Source organism: Orcinus orca, chromosome 1 (assembly GCF_937001465.1).
Source record: "Orcinus orca chromosome 1, mOrcOrc1.1, whole genome shotgun sequence".
In the NCBI taxonomy this organism is placed as follows: Eukaryota; Metazoa; Chordata; class Mammalia; order Artiodactyla; family Delphinidae; genus Orcinus; species Orcinus orca.
The window spans coordinates 132795145-132814226 of NC_064559.1; the positions used below are offsets into that span (position 1 = coordinate 132795145).

The 19082-nt window shown below is 33.9% G+C and overlaps 1 protein-coding gene across 12 annotated transcripts in view; it reads left to right on the forward strand.

Annotated features, from left to right (window-relative positions):
• ZNF644 (zinc finger protein 644) overlaps positions 1-19082 on the forward strand; it is a 114477-nt gene that overhangs the window by 79306 nt on the left and 16089 nt on the right. For 6 of the 12 annotated variants that reach the window (XM_033432426.2, XM_033432430.2, XM_033432436.2 and 3 more), the window contains 3 exons: positions 12067-15104; positions 15287-15892; positions 17803-17925. The exons of 4 other annotated variants lie outside the window; for them this stretch is intronic. In XM_033432426.2, coding sequence (XP_033288317.1) covers positions 12067-15104; positions 15287-15892; positions 17803-17925 — 3767 coding nt within the window. Of the gene's footprint in view, positions 1-12061; positions 15105-15286; positions 15893-17802; positions 17926-19082 lie in introns of those variants that run through there. 2 more of the 12 variants (XM_004263010.3, XM_049714125.1) reach the window with 2 other exon arrangements.

Consider the following 19082-nt stretch of genomic DNA (forward strand, 5'->3'; position numbering starts at 1 on the left):
AGAAAGCCAGCATGGCTGGAACTGGGTGAGCAAGTTAGGGAGAGTAGTAAGCAATGAGGTCAAAGAGAAAAAAAAGAGTTACTGGGAAGGATCTTCATAGCACCTTTTACAGGGTATTATAAGGATGTTGGGGTTTTTTTCTTTGAGGGAAAAACAGGGAGCTATTGAAGGGTTTTGAGGAACTTGATCTGTCTTAGGTTTTAAAATGATACCTCTCATTGCAGTGTTGAGAATAGATGGTGGGTGGGCAAGAGTAGATGCACTAAGACCAGATTAGGAAGCCCTTGAAATAATACAGGGGAGAGATAATAGTGGACCTGGGTGTAGCAGTAGTGAGAGGCAATTGAATTCTGGATGTAATTTGAAGATGATGGCAATAGGATTTCCTGATGGTTTGGATATGAAGTGCGAATTAAAGAGAATAAGGAAGATTACTCGAAGGTTATTGGCCTGAACAACTGATGGAGATGGAGATCGTTGCAGATTTGTGTTTGGGAATCTTTCTTTCATAAAGTGAGAGAAAGGTGATCTTGGAAGAGGAAAACTAGAATATTCTCCTTGATCTTTTGACTTTTGGGGAGAAGTGTTTAAAGCTTCCCTTTGTGACTGTCTGTCAGTTTCTCCTAATACTTGTAAGTTTATAATTTATATATTTTGTAGGTATTTTGTTGTATGCATAGGGGCTCATGAATAATATATCTTCTTGGTGGATCATGTACTTTATTAATATATAATATTCATTTCTAGCAGGTCTAGTGCTTTTGCCTTAAATTCCATTTGACTTTTCTGGTAGTAGAGACATCTATTTTCTTTTCATTAACATTTGCCTAGTTTATCTTTTTATCACCTTATCTTCCTCTTTATAAACAACATATAGAATACTTATGTTGTTTCTATATGTTAATTCTATACTTAAAAACAAAACAAAAATATGAATGCCTTTTTCTTAATATATGAACTTTTCACATTTATTCTGAATAAATTTATTCTGAATACGGATATGTTTGGACTTTTTTCTGCTTTTTTTCTCTTTTCTTTGTTCCATTGTTGTTACTTTTTATATTGGATCAATTTTTTTCCATTTTTTAATTCTATAGATATGAAATTATATATCTTATTTCACTATTTTAGTTGGTTATCCTTAACATTTTAACATACTTTTAAAAGATTTTCTTTTGATCATTTTCCAGTAGTCAAAACTCCCATGTTGAAATCTTTTGGGGATCTTATTTCCCATATTATTAACTAGGAGGGCACTCAGGTGCAGGCCAGGAGTCTATCTATGGTCCACTTCCAGTCAGTCTGACAAGTTACTCTGATCCAGTATGATTATCCTGAACAAAAAAGAATACATGCTTCTCATTTCATAGGAATCCTTTTTTAACAACTGTCAACAGTTATTAGATTTAGTTGCATGTTTTACTAGTTTAATTGCTCACTAATGTTTATTGATTCTTCTTCACATATTCTTTTCTATCTATGCCTGAATATCTCCTTGAGTAATTCTCTCATCTGTAGGTGATAAACATTTGGAATCCTTGTTTGTCCAATGATGTCTGTATTTTGTTGTTATACTTGAATGCTAGTTTAGCTAGTTATAGAATTCTGGGTTAAAAAGTATTTTCACATCTTTCACCATGATACTGGCAAAAATGGTAAGAATATGGGAAAACAGACATTCTTATACATTGGAGGTAGACGTGCATATTGATAGAGATTTAGGGAAATGATTTGAAAATGTATATTAAACTAAAAAAATTCACGTGCAATTTTAAAGGATCTACATTATCAAAATAAAAACATGACTATAGGGCTGTCTATACAAGGATATTTATTGTAGCATGTATATAATATAATACCATTTCTGTGAAGGTAAGCACAAAACAAATACATATGTATATATGTTTGTATGAATAAGAAAAAGGAGTAGTAGGATACACCAGACTATTACATTGGTAACTGAAGTGGGATAGAGTGGGAAAGGTAGAGGAAATTGCAACAAATATGTTCTACTTATGTAATTTTTTCCAATAAATTTGATTTTTAAAAATGTTTCCTCAAAAGCCTGATGACACTACTGGTGATGAATTGTGTATCCTTGTTTCTTTGTAGATAGTCTTGTTTTTGTTTTTGTTTTTTCTGGAAATGAGTAGAATTCTTCCTTTTATTCTTAGAGTTCTGAAATTTCCCCCAGGACTTCTCAAGTGACATGTCTTTTTCTTCATCCTGCTGAGCACTCATTGAATGCTATTATTCTGAAGATTGTGCTTCTTGAGTTCTGAAATTTTTTTCTATTGTGTCCTCTTCCCTGTTCCCCAGGTTTCTTCTATAATTTCTACTCATTATAATTTGTGGGGTCTAGACTTTGTGTCTCTTTTCTGTTATTTTTTTTAACGCTCTTCCTACTCCCTTGTAAAAAAATCTTTCTATTGGAAGAATACCTCATTTCATCAGCTTTATTCATTCTGTTCTTCACCTCACCTGTTGAGAGTTGTTTTTGTTTTTTGGGTTTTTTTTTTCAGTAGTTTTTTTTTTTCCAGTACGCGGGCCCCTCACTGTTGTGGCCTCTCCCGTTGCAGAGCACAGGCTCCGGACGCGCAGGCTCAGCGGCCATGGCTCACGGGCCCAGCCGCTCTGCGGCATGTGGGATCTTCCCGGACCGGGGCACGAACCCGTGTCCCCTGCATCGGCAGGCGGACTCTCAACCCCTGCGCCACCAGGGAAGCCCTTTTAGTAGTTTTTTATTTCAAAGTTGTCAGCCTACTGCTACTGTACTTCTTTCTTTAAAATACAATAGTTTATAGAATATGAGGATATTAAGTATATTTACTTTCTCTTTTTATTCTTCTAGTGGTTAACCTTCTAATTTTAACAGACACTTAAATTTGTATTTCAATCACTATTAATAAGTATTCATAACCTTGTTGTTGTAAAATACACTTAGCACATGAATTTCAGATCCCTTCACACACACAACCTTTTGGGAAAATTTTTCTGAAATGACAGGTAAGTGGTAAACTTACACACTGTGTGCCTTCAACCTGAATGTTGTATAATTTGTCTTTGAATAGGATTGTATCAATATAGTCAAAGTAATTTTAACTCCAAACTTTGAAATTATTGCTCCATTGATGTAATAGTCTTGACGGTGAAAAGTTTGATGCTATTCTGATTCCTATTCTTTTGTATAAAATCTGTTTTTAGTTCTTTTGTTTTTTTTTATTTGAGATTGTGGTCTCCTTTCTTTCCAGAGCCCTTGTCTATAACTGTTCAGGTTTATGGTTTTATTTGTCTACATATGTCTCTCTCTTCTAGTCCTTCTACTTTAATTTCGTTGGCATTTTACAAGAGAGAAAGATAAATTCATGTCCTTGATATTCTGAAAGGGATCAGGAACTCTTAGAAACTCTTGAATCCTGAGTGGCCACTTCACATCTTTTTTCCTTAGAGCACTGGGTCATGCACTGTAATTCCCCTCTTTATTGCTTATTGAACAGTAATGCCCTGCCTTATCCCACAAGAGTGGTATTGTTCTAGCACCAGCAACTCTTAAGATATGCTTCTTCCTATGGCTCTTTATCTTCTGCTTATTTATCCTGTTTATTATACCCTGGGAGTAGTGTAAGTTCTCAGGTATCTCCTCCCAGAATATATTTCTGCTTGTAAGGGAGGGTCTCCATTATCATTAGGAGCAGTACACAAATTCAGTGTCATCATTCTGTACATGAAGCAAGTTAATGGCAAGGGTCATGGGGAATGAACACTTAATGAGTAACTACTAAATAACAGGCCCTTTGCTACATGTTTTATGTACATTGTCTTATTTAATCCTTACAATCCTATAAGAAGGTTCCACTCTTATTTTATTGATGAAGCAACTTGAAGTTGAAGGAAAGTGGAGTAACTTTGTCCTAATACAATAGACGTTGTGGAGCTATTTCTCAAACCCAGGCAGGTCTGCCTCCAAAGAGTGATTGTCTTGGCACTGCACTATAAAATTTATCTAAAACTCTCTCTTTTCTGTGAGGCTTTTCTTAGCCATGGTATTTTATAGGACCTTCTACTTCCTCTGAACTGTAGCCTAATATTATTATTAAATAATTCATATTACTCACTGGGGAAATAATGTATTGCTTTTTATTGATAGCAGTTTTTTATACTTATGTGTCCTATATAGTCTTCCTCAGATAGCAGTACAGTTAAAAAAAAAAAAAAAACTACCAACAATACCATTTGGATAGTTAGAGTTACAAATAATTAAAATTTTCCATGAAATACCTCAATATTAAATATGCTTCAGTCTCCTTTTATAAACAGTAATGTGCTATTGATAACATTTTGGTTTTATGGATTTGGTAATATGGAAACCAAACATTCTGTCTCTCATGGTTCAAAATTGCTACTCTTGACCATGACCTCAGTCTCTCTCCATATGAGTAAACCTGAAGGAAATTCTGCGGCTTGCAGGATCTCAGTTCCCCCACCAGGGATTGAACCCAGGCCGTGGCAGTGAGAGCACGGAATCCAAACCAGTAAACCACCAGGGAACTCCACATTTGATTATCAATAAGTACTTGCATTTTCTAAATATAATGTAGTGTTTTCTGTAACGTTTTGGTGAAATTTTGTAATTACTTAAATTCACAATAAATAAATGCTTCTGGTTTTATAATTAAAACTCCAGAATTGAACATGCAGTAAGTAAAAACTTGTTAGGTCAAATGTAAAATCAGGAAAAAAGCAGTGGCTGGTTTGTGATTTGCCTTTACAAAAATAATTCTTTCTTTTTTTTTAAGGACAGTGATATGAGAGAGGTGCATACTTTGTGTTAAGGAAAGCAAATTTCTTATATTTGAATTTTTAACCATCCTAAATGAAGATAATTATAGAGTAGTGATTACCTTGGAATATTTTTCTCAGAAGATAATTGGAATTTTGTAGGCTGATTTTAGAGAAAGGAAAGAAGAAAAGTTGAGTAAATGGTAGTATCAGTAAGAGAATTCATGTTTAATAAATATATTATTTTGTAGAAAATAAAACTTCTGTGTTTTTTTGTTTTTCTAGTTCTCAATGAAAGTGCCCCACTTTCCCATCTAAATATATATAAATTTGAATTTACTTGAGTTTAAATGTATAATATAGGTGAAAGGTTAATTACAGAATTTTTTGTATGTGATCTGAACCCCCCTTTCAATAAAATGAAATTGTAATTTAGGGAAATAATATATTCTCCAGATGTGAGAATGTTCTTGTTTGCTTCCCATTAGACCATAAACAGTTTTGTGTTTCCTAAATATGATTAATTAATATATGATTGGCAGATGAATTAATGGAACTTTTATAATGAGAATTTTACCGTAACCATTGAGATCTCCAAAAGTTTTTTTTTTAAATACATACAGTTGAATATTTGAAGCTCTGAATTTGAAAGAGTTATCAAAATTGTTTGAGTGTAGAAAGAAACCAGCATAACATTTCTTATGTTCCAGGCTATATATTAAGGCACAAATTATCTCTTCAACTGTTGTAAGGAATTCTTTCAAAGCCACGATTGTTTGCATTTGCAGTCATGTCACTAACTTTGATGTGCTATTCTAATGGACCTTGATCCTATGGAATCGCATATGTCTGGGGCAGAAGTTACATCAGCAGCACTTAGAACATTGTAAATTTTTGAGTTCTTGAACAAATTCCTGGCCTTCCCTGAATAACCACTAGGCAAAAAGACATCTGACATTGATACTGATTCTGTACTCAAAAATTTCCTTTCTCGTATTCCTTGTTTCTTGCTGATTATTGTCAAGTGTATAGGCACAGTAGTGTTTTAATGGTGAATTTCTCTCTGCCCGTAAGAATTATTTCTTCTCTGAAGCAGTTCATTCCATATGCATATATATTTATCTTACCACTTTGGGTATTATTATCTCTATTTTCATTTCTAATATAATTATATGTTTTGTCTTCCTAGGACTTCTGACACTTGTACTTCTTTTGCACTTATTGGATGTGGTGGGTTAATAAATATCTCAAAATTAAGCAGAAACAGCAAACTCATCATAAACTGAAGAACACAAAGACCCAAAGTAAAATAATAATTTATGGCAGTTTAATACTCTTTTGGTGGAGGGCAGAGTTGACACAGTACCTCTGTAGTGTGGAATTGACACATTTTTGACTCAATTATAAAATTGTGGTCAAAAGTTTGATTGGTTTGAAAGTCATATGAAGGAAGTTATCACGCATTTTAATTTTTAAAGACATGAATTGTTCTTGTTGGAGCTGTGTGCATATGTGTGTCATGTACCCTATCAAAACTGAGATGGTCACTTATCTTGTTCTGACTACATGAAAGCATAAACAACACAACAGTCAGTCATTCCGTGCTGAATATGACTTAGCACTCTCCTTTGGTTGCAGCTGCAGTTTATTACCTTGCCTCTTCCAATTGCAAAGTTCTTCATTAGGAAATTAACCTTTTATTAATAAATGTCCATTTGTTTTTCTACTACTGTTGCTTCTCATTATTATATGATTTTGCCAGATTGTTAAAGTTATGCCTTTGTGGGCCCCTTTCTTTTATCCTTCTTGCATTACCTGCTTCAGTTTGCCATATAGCAGCTTCTTGAGATGTGTCAAACTATGTGTAGTATTTAGTGTATTTTTCAACAAGAATCGCTTTGTGTTATTACGTTATTTATGAGATAGTACCTTACTGTTTGTAACATCTTTCTATTAAATAATGAGGATAATACATGGCATCAGGAACAGAACTATTCAACAAGTTCAATGTAATTTGGTGGTAGGTGGTACAATTAGATCATTAGTTTGTCATGGCAGTGCCACATGCTGCTGGCAAGAAAACATTATTAATGTTCCCGCTATTTTTTATTTTTGGTGTTGCCAATAGAAAAAACCTCTGTACCTCGAGTTTTCGGGATGCATATAGCTCTGTGACCTCAGTGTGTTAGTCATTTAGTGCCATATTTCATTGTTCAAGAATCAGCTTATCAAATATTACAACTACAGGATTATTTCAGGTAATTTTGAATTTAGAGAATATTTTTAAAGTTCAATAGTATAAATTTAACTTCTGTTTTTAGCTCATTATTTCAAATAATGTTAATAGTGTAATAACCAAACATTAAACATACATAGTACATATGAGAAAGGACCTTAGAAATCATCTTGTCCAATCTCCAGTGCCGTATTTCCTTCTACAGTGTTCTGACAAATAGTCCAACCTGCTGAGCCATTCAGTTCACTCTTTTGTAAGACAACCCATTGAAATGCTGAATGGTTCCTGTTTCTAGTTTTTCTTAATCTTGAGATAAAATCCACATCTTTATGATTCAAACATATTGATTATATGTTTTTTCTTCTGTATGCCAAACCTTCAAACATTTGAAGATTGCTAATTGCATTGGCTAATTGTTGGATTAAACTTGCCAGGTTTTCTCTTCATTCTTCATGTTATATGCTGGGTACCCTTACAAATGTTCAGTATTTTTTTAGAGTTTCCTGTCAATGTGACATACAGCTTAGGATACTACCTGGATGATATCATTATATATGGTATACTCTGTCTTCACTTGCATTGTATGCTAGGTGAGACAGGTATATATATTTGTACATTGTGTATAGTATATATATGCTTAAATACTGAAGTAATTTTAGATGTAATATTTCAGTTAATTAAGGTTTTTTTTGCAATTAGAATGACAGTTGTGAATGGTTTTCTGTTCTTGAACCAATCTCAAAATATGACTAACTGAAGTTGTCGTGTGTTTTCAAGGATAATTTAAATGAACATGGGGTTTGTGAAAATCTGACAGATCCTAACTCTAACTCAGCTAGTGGGCAACATTATAATTTATTTATAGCTATGCAGTGTAGTTATTAATGAACTAATGTAGAGTGAGGGCAAATTGTACTATATTTTTTGTGAAATTATACTACATGACAGAGGTTGGTATTATGTAATAAGTACCCACAAAATATTAACCTACTTGCAATAAATACAATTAATAATGTACATAAAAGAATGGAATTAAGCTAATTTTCTATGAGAACAGAATTATTCATGAACAGGAAGTGGACAGCATAGATTTGATGACAGGAAGGTTGTATCTAATCTGAATTACTGAGTGACCTAGGAAGCTTGCTCACAGGGATTACAGAATAATTATGTTAATATGCAATTATCACCTCATTTCTTCTGTAGTAACCTCAAGATGTAGTGTGGTGAGGGTGTTATAGCAAGTGCTGATAGTTTGCAAAAATACTGATGTTTGAGATTTCTGAGACAATAAGTCTAGCTTGAGGCATATAAGTGATGATGTCATCTTGAAGACAGATCTGACCTTTGTACTTTTTTTTAATGCTCACAGTATATAACTACAGGCAGTTATAGCTGTAGAACTCATTATGATTTTCCAGAACCTGAAATATGTTTTATGTAGATTTAAAATTCCATTTGCAGCTTTTTATAAAGTATGTGAATTTTTTTAAAGAACATTTTAAAATTCAGTTAATAGAAAAATTGTGGTTATACGATTACATGGAGGAGGACACAGTGATAGTATCTAAACATTTAATAAAAAGATCCTAAGTGATACAGCAATTTCATTGAAATTTAGAGAGGCCAAACAATATAACATTAATTTGTTTATTTTAATTCATTAGTTTCTCCTTTTTAAACTTAATGAATAATGCCTACCTTCAAATATGCTCCTTCCTTTGTTATATTAACGTAACCTAGTATTTATGACTCTTTTATATATATTTAACTATATAAAAGTGGTTGAAAAACTGTTTGAGACAGTGTGAAATTAACTTATAGGTCAAATGCTTTCTTGCCTGGATATTCCATAAGCATCCTGAATGTAGGGAAATAATTTTTGATGTCAAAATTCTGGGTCAGTGCAACACATTTTGATGATCCATTGTTCTATATTGTATCTCAATGCAATAGCTCTGAGTCTTGAATACTGTTAAGAAAAAATGTATCTTGAACACTTTAATTTACAGAAATATATTCTGAAAATTAAGCCAGGAGAATTTTTTATTGTTGCTAAAATACTAGCTTACTGATTCAGCCTCTTGTAGCATATTTTTAAACTGATGCAGTGTATTTTTAATATTAATGTGCTAATAAAAAATTTTTCTGAAAAAGAATAACTCCCCTATTTTTGAGCAGAGATGGTCAATTTGGAGGCAAGTAAGGTGTATTTCACTATGTAGATGTAAAGGAAAACTTTGACTGTTAAAGACCTCATTTTATATTTTCACAATATTTAATTTGATCTTCTGTTTTTCTTTTTACTACATGTGCTTTGTATATTTAAAAATCTGTTATTCTTTCTATGTTTTTGAGCAAAACCCTTTGATATCTTCAAACTTTGAACTTATGGAAGGCTCTTATAAAGCCATTCTGGTAATGAGGATGCAATCTCCAAGCTGACATGATATTCTCATAGTTTGTCACCCTGCTGTTCAGGGGGTACCAATGAAGTTGCTTTAAATGGGAAGCGTCTGTTCCATCTCTGAACCTCTAACACCAGAACAGATGGGTGGAACATGGAACATGGAAGGTTTTACCTCTGAGGTGGTAACAGTGAAGCCACTCATTAACACTGAATTTACCACTTCGTTAGCAACGTTGCTTCCTGTTGAGAAAAGCTAATATAGGCTTTCAGATTGAGCATATATTTGTCTACCTCTGTGAATATAATAAGTAGGAAAAGAAAGTAAATGTCTTTCAGGCTAGTTTTTTAAAAAAAAATCTGTCATCCATTTCTGATTTATGAGGTTGTTCCTATTTGGGCATTTTACTTTTTCTACCTAACTTAATTAGAAATGTCAGGAACGGGTAATAGTATAGCATCAAGGTTTGCTTTTCTTTTCATTGACGTTTGCACACTCCTTCCTAACACATGTTTATGTGATGCCCATTTTTAACTTCTCTGTGTGTGATGTAGAGACTCCTGCTGGGTGCTGCATTAGCACCATTTTGGAGTGATATCATTGAATATGATGTTATTTGAAGTCTATTTTTATTTCTGTGGAAATTTGCCAATCTCAAAACAGAATTCTAAGACCTATGACGGGCAGAAAAATAATTGTTGGTATAAATAATAATGCCAAAGAAGGATATTTATAATATTTACTTGTAATATTTGTTGTATTAAGGAACACACTTGTGGGAAGAATAAGATCATATTTAAAAGTGCTGCTCTGAGTTGTGAAATAAGAAGAAAATAATTAGAAGCAATTCTTTTATTCTTTAACTGGATTTAATGTTTTACAAAGTATGTACTTGGTACCATAAAAGATATTAGAAATAATGAACTTTATTGCAAATGTTCTAATTTCTAAATAGCAATTGTAAATTCCTGCTGTTCTAAAATGATATTACTTGTTATACAAATTTAAAATACTGTAAAAGAAAAATGGAAGACCTTATTCTTTATCTGAGAGCAGGAACTATGTCTGTCATGTTCCCTACTGAATCCCTGCTACTAGAGCAGTGCCTGGCACATAGAATGGGCTCAGTAAACATTTGGAGAATGAATAAACTGTACTTGATACTATGTACGAAAGGAAAAGAAATATGGAATTTTCTGTCAGTACTTCGAATAATTAAGTACATGGGGTTGCCAAATAGCGGGTTCTTTAAATCGCACTCGAGGATTATTGGATATTTTGAAGGCGTTGCTAAAACTGCTGAGTTAAGAAATCAGAACCATGATGGAATTTGCATTATTTGAATGAGATATCCGAATTTCATAGGAAGAAAACTGTTTTTCTTCTTATACTTTAGGAACTTTTGTTTTGATTTTGCAGTTGTGTTTGTGTTTTTATTCATTCACCACATTAGTCCTTTATTCAACAAATATTGCCTGAGCACTTATGCCAAGCATCCTGTTAGGTTCTAGAGGTATGAAGGCGACTAGGTCACTATCCCTGCCCTCAAAGAGCTTACATTCTTCCAAGAAGATAGGCAACTCCTGTATAATGTGACCATTTCTAAGAGCAAAATAAGAACAGGGTACAAGGAAACTCTTCATAGTAGGGGCAATAATTATAGCCATGGTATGTATGTCTTCCAAACTTTCAGAAGTGTCCTTTCCTTTTAAAATATCCTGCTGTCTTCTCATAATGATTAAATATATTATCAAAAATGCCTACAAAAATATTGTCCACATTTTATATGAAATAAACTAAAAACTTAACATACATTTATGATGTTTCAGAGTAGAGTAAAAATTTTTAGGTTATTGCAGTAGACTGTCAGATCATAAATAGGATAACTGCCAGTAGGGAATGCCTAGAATTTGGGGTTCCAGGTTATGAAAGTTTAAAGAAACATGGAACTTCATTCATTTTAACTTTACTAATTTAGAATGAAGGATATTTTGTATAAGCAATGAATGAAACCCAGTGAATGAGACATTTCTTAAATTAGTCGAATTTTAGGAGAATGTGAAACACTGAGAGCAAAGCAGTCTTATTTTAAATAAAAAAATGCTGTTTCATACATTAGCCATTGATGTTGATAGCACATTGTACATTCAAGTAAGCTTCTCTACTGACTGGTATTTTGTTACCTTCCTCTGGGAATGGACTTTTAAGTGACAAAACTTTTACTTTTCTGCAATATTTAACAATTTACATTATTCTCTAGTGTAGAATGTCCCTTAATAAATCTACTTAAGTGAGATAATTTTCTTATTAGCAATCTGTATATGAGATTTTAGATTTTTTTCAGTCTGTAGCATATTCATTTATATTGTGTGTGTCTGTGTGTGTTTGTTTATGTTACTTTGCCCTACATTTTGTATATATGCAGTTTTGTGTTGTTACCTAGCACAAAGGAAAGATTAACCACTGCAGCCCTTTAAAAATCTTTCAATTTTTTTTAAGTGTTTCTTCATCCTTGAAAAATTATTGGGATCTTAGTATAAAAAGTAGAATTAAGCTACTAAAAATGTGTACTTTTAACTCTCCATACGTTCTAATAATATTCTTTCTTTCATGCAAATCTAAATTTTTTTTTCCATTTTCTAGACTAAATGTGTTAAATGGGCTTGCCAACAATATGGATGACTTGAAGATAAACACCGATATTACTGGTGCTAAAGAAGAACTCCTAGATGACAACAGTTTTATATCAGACAAAGAGAGTGGAGTTCATAAACCAAAAGATTGTCAAACATCATTTCAGAAAAACAATACATTCACTCTGCCTGAAGAACTGTCAAAGGACAAATCTGAAAAAGCCTTAAGTGGAGGCCAGTCTACTCTATTTATACATGCTGGTGCTCCTACTGTTTCTAGTGAAAACTTTATCTTGCCTAAAGGAGCTGCTGTTAATGGACCAGTTTCACACTCCTCCTTAACTAAGACTTCCAATATGAATAAAGGCAGTGTTTCATTAACCACTGGACAGCCTGTGGATCAGCCAACGACAGAATCTTGCTCAACTTTGAAGGTGGCAGCTGACCTTCAGCTCTCTACACCACAGAAAGCAAGTCAACACCAAGTTTTATTTTTGTTATCAGATGTAGCACATGCTAAGAATCCAACCCATTCCATTAAAAAACTACCTACCTCTGCTTCAATTGGTTGTGACATTCAGAATTCAGTAGGGAGTAATATAAAGTCAGATAGCACTTTAATAAATCAAGTAGAGGTGGGTGAGGATAGTGAAGATTTATTGGTAAAAGATGATTGTGTCAGTACATTAACAGGAATTTCCTCAGGTACAGATGAATTTAGGTCAGAAAATGATACAAACTGGGACCCCCAAAAAGAGTTCATTCAGTTTCTTATGACGAATGAAGACACAGTGGATAAAGCTCCAGTTCACTCTAAAGTAGGTCTAGAAAAAAAGAGAAAGCGAAAAATGGATGTAAGCAAGATAACTCGTTATACTGAGGATTGCTTTAATGATTCTAACTGTGTACCCAATAAATCAAAAATGCTAGAAGTAGACTTTATGGAACAGAATGAAGAACTGCAAGCAGTAGACTCACAGAAATATACATTATCAAAAGTGAAACCTGAATCAACCGATGAAGACTTGGAATCTGTGGATACTTTTCAACATCTAATTTATAATCCAGATAAGTGCGGAGAAGACAGTTCACCTGTTCATACTGGCACTTTTCTTTCAAATACCTTAAAAAAGAAATGTGAAGAAAGTGATTCCGAGTCACCTGCTACTTTCAGCACCGAAGAGCCATCATTTTACCCCTGTACAAAGTGCAATGTGAATTTTAGGGAGAAAAAGCATCTCCACAGGCATATGATGTATCATTTAGATGGGAATAGTCACTTTCGGCATCTTAATGTCCCAAGGCCATATGCTTGTAGAGAATGTGGACGGACATTTCGAGATCGGAACTCGCTACTAAAGCATATGATTATTCACCAAGAAAGAAGACAGAAATTGATGGAGGAAATTCGTGAATTGAAAGAACTTCAGGATGAAGGAAGAAGTGCACGATTACAATGCCCTCAGTGTGTGTTTGGTACCAATTGCCCTAAAACATTTGTGCAGCATGCTAAAACCCATGAAAAAGATAAAAGGTACTACTGCTGTGAAGAGTGTAACTTTATGGCAGTGACAGAAAATGAATTGGAATGCCATCGAGGAATTGCCCATGGAGCAGTGGTAAAATGCCCTATTGTCAGTTCTGATGTAGCCCAGAGAAAAACGCAAAAAAAGACTTTCATGAAGGACCCCGTTATAGGATCATCCAAAAAATCAGCTACCTATATATGTAAGATGTGTCCTTTTACTACTTCAGCCAGGAGTATTTTAAAAAAACACATGGAGTACTTGCATTCATCATCATGCATTGATTCATTTGGCAGTCCTCTTGGACTTGATAAAAGAAAAAGCAACATAATCGAAGAACCTATAGATACTGATAGTCCTAAACCATTAACTAAACAACAGTCAACAACATTTCCAAAGAACTCTGCTTTAAAACAAGATGTAAAGCGAACATTTGGATCATCCTCACAATCAAGTAATTTTTCAAAATTCCATAAGCGGCCACACAGAATACAAAAAGCTCGGAAAAGCATTGCCCAGTCAGGTGTAAATGTGTGCAATCAAAACAATTCTCCTCACAAGACTGTTATGATTAAAAGCAGCATTGACCAAAAACCTAAGTATTTCCATCAGGCAGCAAAAGAAAAACCTAATGCCAAGGCAAATAGCAACTATTTATATAGACATAAATATGAAAACTACAGGATGATCAAAAAATCAGGTGAATCATATCCTCTGCATTTCAAAAAAGAGGAAGCTAGTTCGTTAAATTCTTTACATCTGTTTTCATCATCAAGTAATTCTCACAACAATAGTTTTATCTCAGACCCTCATAACTCTGATACCAAAAGGCCAGAAAGCTTCAGAGACCACAGGCGTGTAGCTGTAAAGAGAGTAGTTAAGGAATCTAAGAAGCAAAGTTCTGTTGGAGAAGACTTGGATAGCTATCCAGATTTCTTGCATAAAATGACCGTTGTTGTTCTGCAAAAACTTAATTCTGCTGAAAAGAAAGATAGCTATGAAACAGAAGATGAAAGTTCCTGGGACAATGTTGAGCTAGGTGACTACACTACACAGACTATAGAAGATGAAACCTATAATGATATTAATCAAGAACATGTAAACCTATTCCCTCTATTTAAAAGCAAGGTGGAAGGTCAAGAGCCTGGAGAAAATGCTACACTTAGTTATGATCAAAACGATGGCTTTTATTTTGAATATTATGAAGATGCTGGAACTAATAACTTTTTGCATGAGATACACGATCCTCAGCATTTAGAAAATGCAGAAACTTCATTGTCAAAGCATAGTTCTGTTTTTCACTGGACTGATTTGTCTCTTGAGAAGAAATCGTGTCCTTACTGCCCAGCAACGTTTGAAACAGGCGTTGGGTTGTCAAATCATGTCCGGGGACATCTTCACAGAGCAGGATTAAGCTATGAAGCCCGTCATGTTGTATCACCAGAACAAATAGCCACAAGTGACAAAATGCAACATTTCAAAAGAACTGGCACAGGAACACCTGTTAAGCGAGTTAGAAAAGGTAAGTTTTCATGCAGATAATTTGGGCTAATATGTCCATATTCGAATTCAAAGGATTTGAAGGTTTTACTCAAATTTGGCCTTTATTAGAATCACGTAATTTCATATTTCAGAGTTAATTTGTTTTAAGGTGGTCAATTTATTAAAAATTCTGATATTACTCTTAAAAAATTTTTCTTTTAGCGATAGAGAAGTCTGAAACCACTTCTGAACACACTTGTCAGCTCTGTGGTGGTTGGTTTGATACTAAAATTGGATTATCAAATCATGTTAGAGGCCACCTGAAAAGACTTGGAAAGACCAAGTGGGATGCTCACAAATCTCCAATCTGTGTTCTGAATGAGATGATGCAAAATGAAGAAAAATATGAAAAAATCTTAAAGGCATTGAACAGTCGTCGTATTATTCCTAGACCATTTGTAGCTCAAAAACTTGCATCAAGTGATGACTTTCTATCTCAAAATGTTATACCTCTTGAAGCATACCGTAATGGCCTAAAGACTGAAGCTTTATCAGTGTCTGCATCAGAGGAAGAAGGGCTGAGTTTCTTAAATGAATATGATGAAACAAAGCCAGAACTGCCTAGTGGAAAAAAGAATCAGTCTCTTACACTGATAGAACTGCTTAAAAATAAAAGGATGGGAGAAGAAAAGAATTCTTCTATTTCTCCTCAAAAGATCCATAATCAAACTGCAAGAAAGAGATTTGTTCAGAAATGTGTTCTTCCACTAAATGAAGATAGTCCATTGATGTATCAACCACAAAAAATGGACTTCACTATGCACTCAGGTAAGAGGACATTTATGACTATCTTACATAATTTAAACACAGTTAATGTTTACCTTAGTGGAATATGTGTCAAAAATACTTTTTCAGAATCCTTTTATTTAAGCTGCTTTTTTGCAGAGCAGAGATTGGTTATACTGTTATTTCTGTATAAATCATCAGTTGATGTTCATCAGCACTGAATTCTCTGTGCCTCATCTCTTGGTCACAATGCAAGGTGAGAACAAAAGCAAAAACAAAAAGCTGATCTGTAAAAATAAAATTTGTCACGGACGGGGGATGGTTCTTTGGATGGGAGGTTGATGTTGTTTAGAAGCATAGTGTTACTAAAAAGGCTGTCATATTTTTGCCAGTGCTCCAAAGTGATACTATTTTCAAGATTTTAGTTGTCGGTTTTCCTACTGCTTGGGTAAAACGAAACAGACTCTTTAAACTGAATGGATTGGTGTCTGTTGTGTGTTGTGATTAACCCAAAGAAACTTCTCCCTCTCCAATTCCTCACTGTATTGTGGGATAGTTTGGTTTTGGAGGACTGTTGTGAGTAGAAAACATTTATTTGGGGTTTTAGATTTTGCTATAGTGTTCTAGTAGAACAAAACAGATGGTTTAGCTTAGTGGTTATGCACCCATAGTTTTTCCTTTTCAAAGGAATATTTTGTATGTATTGGCAAGTGATGTGGCCGATAAAAAGTTGCCATACTTTATTTGGTATTGCTAAGTCTGGTTTATACTTTTAGACTAGAGAAATGTTGTGTCTGTATAGGTTTCTTTTGGAGGTTAAGAATGTTGAAGATAAATTTAGATGATCTCATAATTTTAGCACTGGGTTGAATGTATCTAAGGTAAAAGTAACTGGTCAATGGATTAATAATGAATAAAATTACTGTAATGCTGGTTTGTTTACTTTGGGCAGACACTGGGATATTCCAAATATTTGTAATGCAGTGTTGATTTGAGGAAAGACTGCCTTGTATTTTAAGTGGTCTGAAAAACAATTTATCTTGTATGGGCTTCTGGTTAATGGGGCTCTTTCTTTTGTACGAAGAGAGTCTTTCAGAGATAACTTTTCAGCATTTTTCCGAGGGATAAAATGTAAGAAAGATGTGTCAGCTGTGTTGGCCAAGATATAGTACACTTCAGAGAGGGAAAGCATATTTGTGGCTATCACAATAATGTTGAAGAAACCAATTGAAACATGTTGGGGGCGTGAGGGTTGTCTGAGAAGTTAGGAGTTTCTTATTGTTTCAGCATGTTTACTGTGATGACTAAGATGTTAGCTTGTTGATCATTTATTTAGCACAAAGATTTTAGCAAAATACTTCAGATCATTAACTTTCATTATTGATTGTGCATTCAGAGTAATGAACATAAAATGCCCTGAATAAAATGTTGTGTCTAACAGCTGTTCAGTGGTGTGTTTTACCACCTTTTCTCCCAGCCTTCATCAGAAAGGCTTTTTTTAGTATTGAGACTTTTAAGGTTTTGTGGGTAAAACACTTTAATTACCACTTTGTCAACTAGACTTTTTAGTTTTTTTTTTTTATTGGTAATGTTGTAAACTTTGAAACTTCTCAACAGAACTGTGCTATTCAAATCATAGGATTGTATTTTAGGTTTAGGAAATGATCTGCGTAACACAGAAATCTGCAAGAAAGTGATAATAGATATTAAATCCAGAGGAGCTCAGGGGTTCAAGACACTCCTCCTTCTACCTTTCCAAAGAGCATGGGTTGGCTCTAAATACTAACTACAAACTAATAATAGGTAACTTAATTTCCCCTCCTTATCTTAAGCTAATTCAATGAACGTTTTTTAAAACCATCTTTATTGTGGTACTTTTTTTCACGCTTTTACCTAAGAAAATTTCACTTTTTGAAGTGAGAACTGGATTATAGTTTTCTTTTGAATGATAGGTATGCCTGTGAAGCTTAGAACATGTGTGCATTGCAATACGACGTTTACAAGTGCTGTTAGCCTGTCCAACCACTTACGCGCTTATGCACGAAAGAAGAGTGCTGGACTTTTGACTGGTACAGGTATGTTTGAACAGATAACACAGCAAGTCTGTTTGATACAATACACTTTTTTTTCTCACCAGACTGGTGCTAGTTCAGATCATATTTATAGCTTTTGTAAGCAGCAGTTGAGTCTGAATAAACATTAAATTTCAGCAACTTGTAAACTGTTGGATATAATTTTAAGCAAGTTATTCTTTTTCATTTAGCTCTTATGGCTTGATTTGAGGAAAAAGGTAACCTAATAGAGGTGTGGAACTTTTGAGTCTACATTATTATTACTGATTTTTAAATTATACCATTTTTGATTTTTAAATTTATTTTTGTTAGTAGATTCTAGTAAGACACCTCTCTTTGGTAAAAAAGATTGTAGTTCTAGCTTAGGGAAATGCTTTGTTAGGCAAAGAAATTATAGTGAAATTTCAAATATGTAACTAAATTAGAAAACTAAGCAAACTAATGAGTCTTCATTAGTCTATAGATCAACTTTTTGAAGGGGCAGGCCTTAATAATGGCCCGTGTTGACAACTGAATAGATTTTTCTTTTAATGCCCCTAAACTATATTTAGGATTAATAAATATAGCTGTGCACATAAATGTTAGCATGCACATTTCTGTGTTATTTTTGGTTGGTTAGCCCAACCTTGCAGATACCTCTTCATACTGCTAGCTTGTGAAAATTTTATTAGCTTACTCATATGTAATACTGCTTCTTAAACCCTACAGAATGCCTTGCTCTTTTCGTTTGTAGCCTTTCAAGCTACCCTGCTTTAGCAAATCCCATATCTCACATCTTAAAATATTCTCTCTTTTCTAAATAGATCTACATAAAATTCTTTTGCCTAAAATTCTCCTTCCAATCTCTTTATTTCTCTTGCTCTTTTAGATCACTTCCTTCTGCTTTCTTCTAGCTGTTGTTTACCCAGCTTTTTTGTTCTTCCTCATGTCTTCCTATGGCTTACATCCAATATGTTCTTGCCACCAAAGAAACACTTGTATTCACACTAGTGTCTTTCTTTCTTCTGCTTCTTTGCTGTATCCTTTGACTTTATATATCAATAACCAGGGATGACTGCTGACGATTTATATTAAAAGGAGGGGAATAGAGTGAGTTTTACTTTACTGGATTAGTCCTCCTACTGTGACATTTCAGTTACTCCTGCCTTCATCAGTCTTGG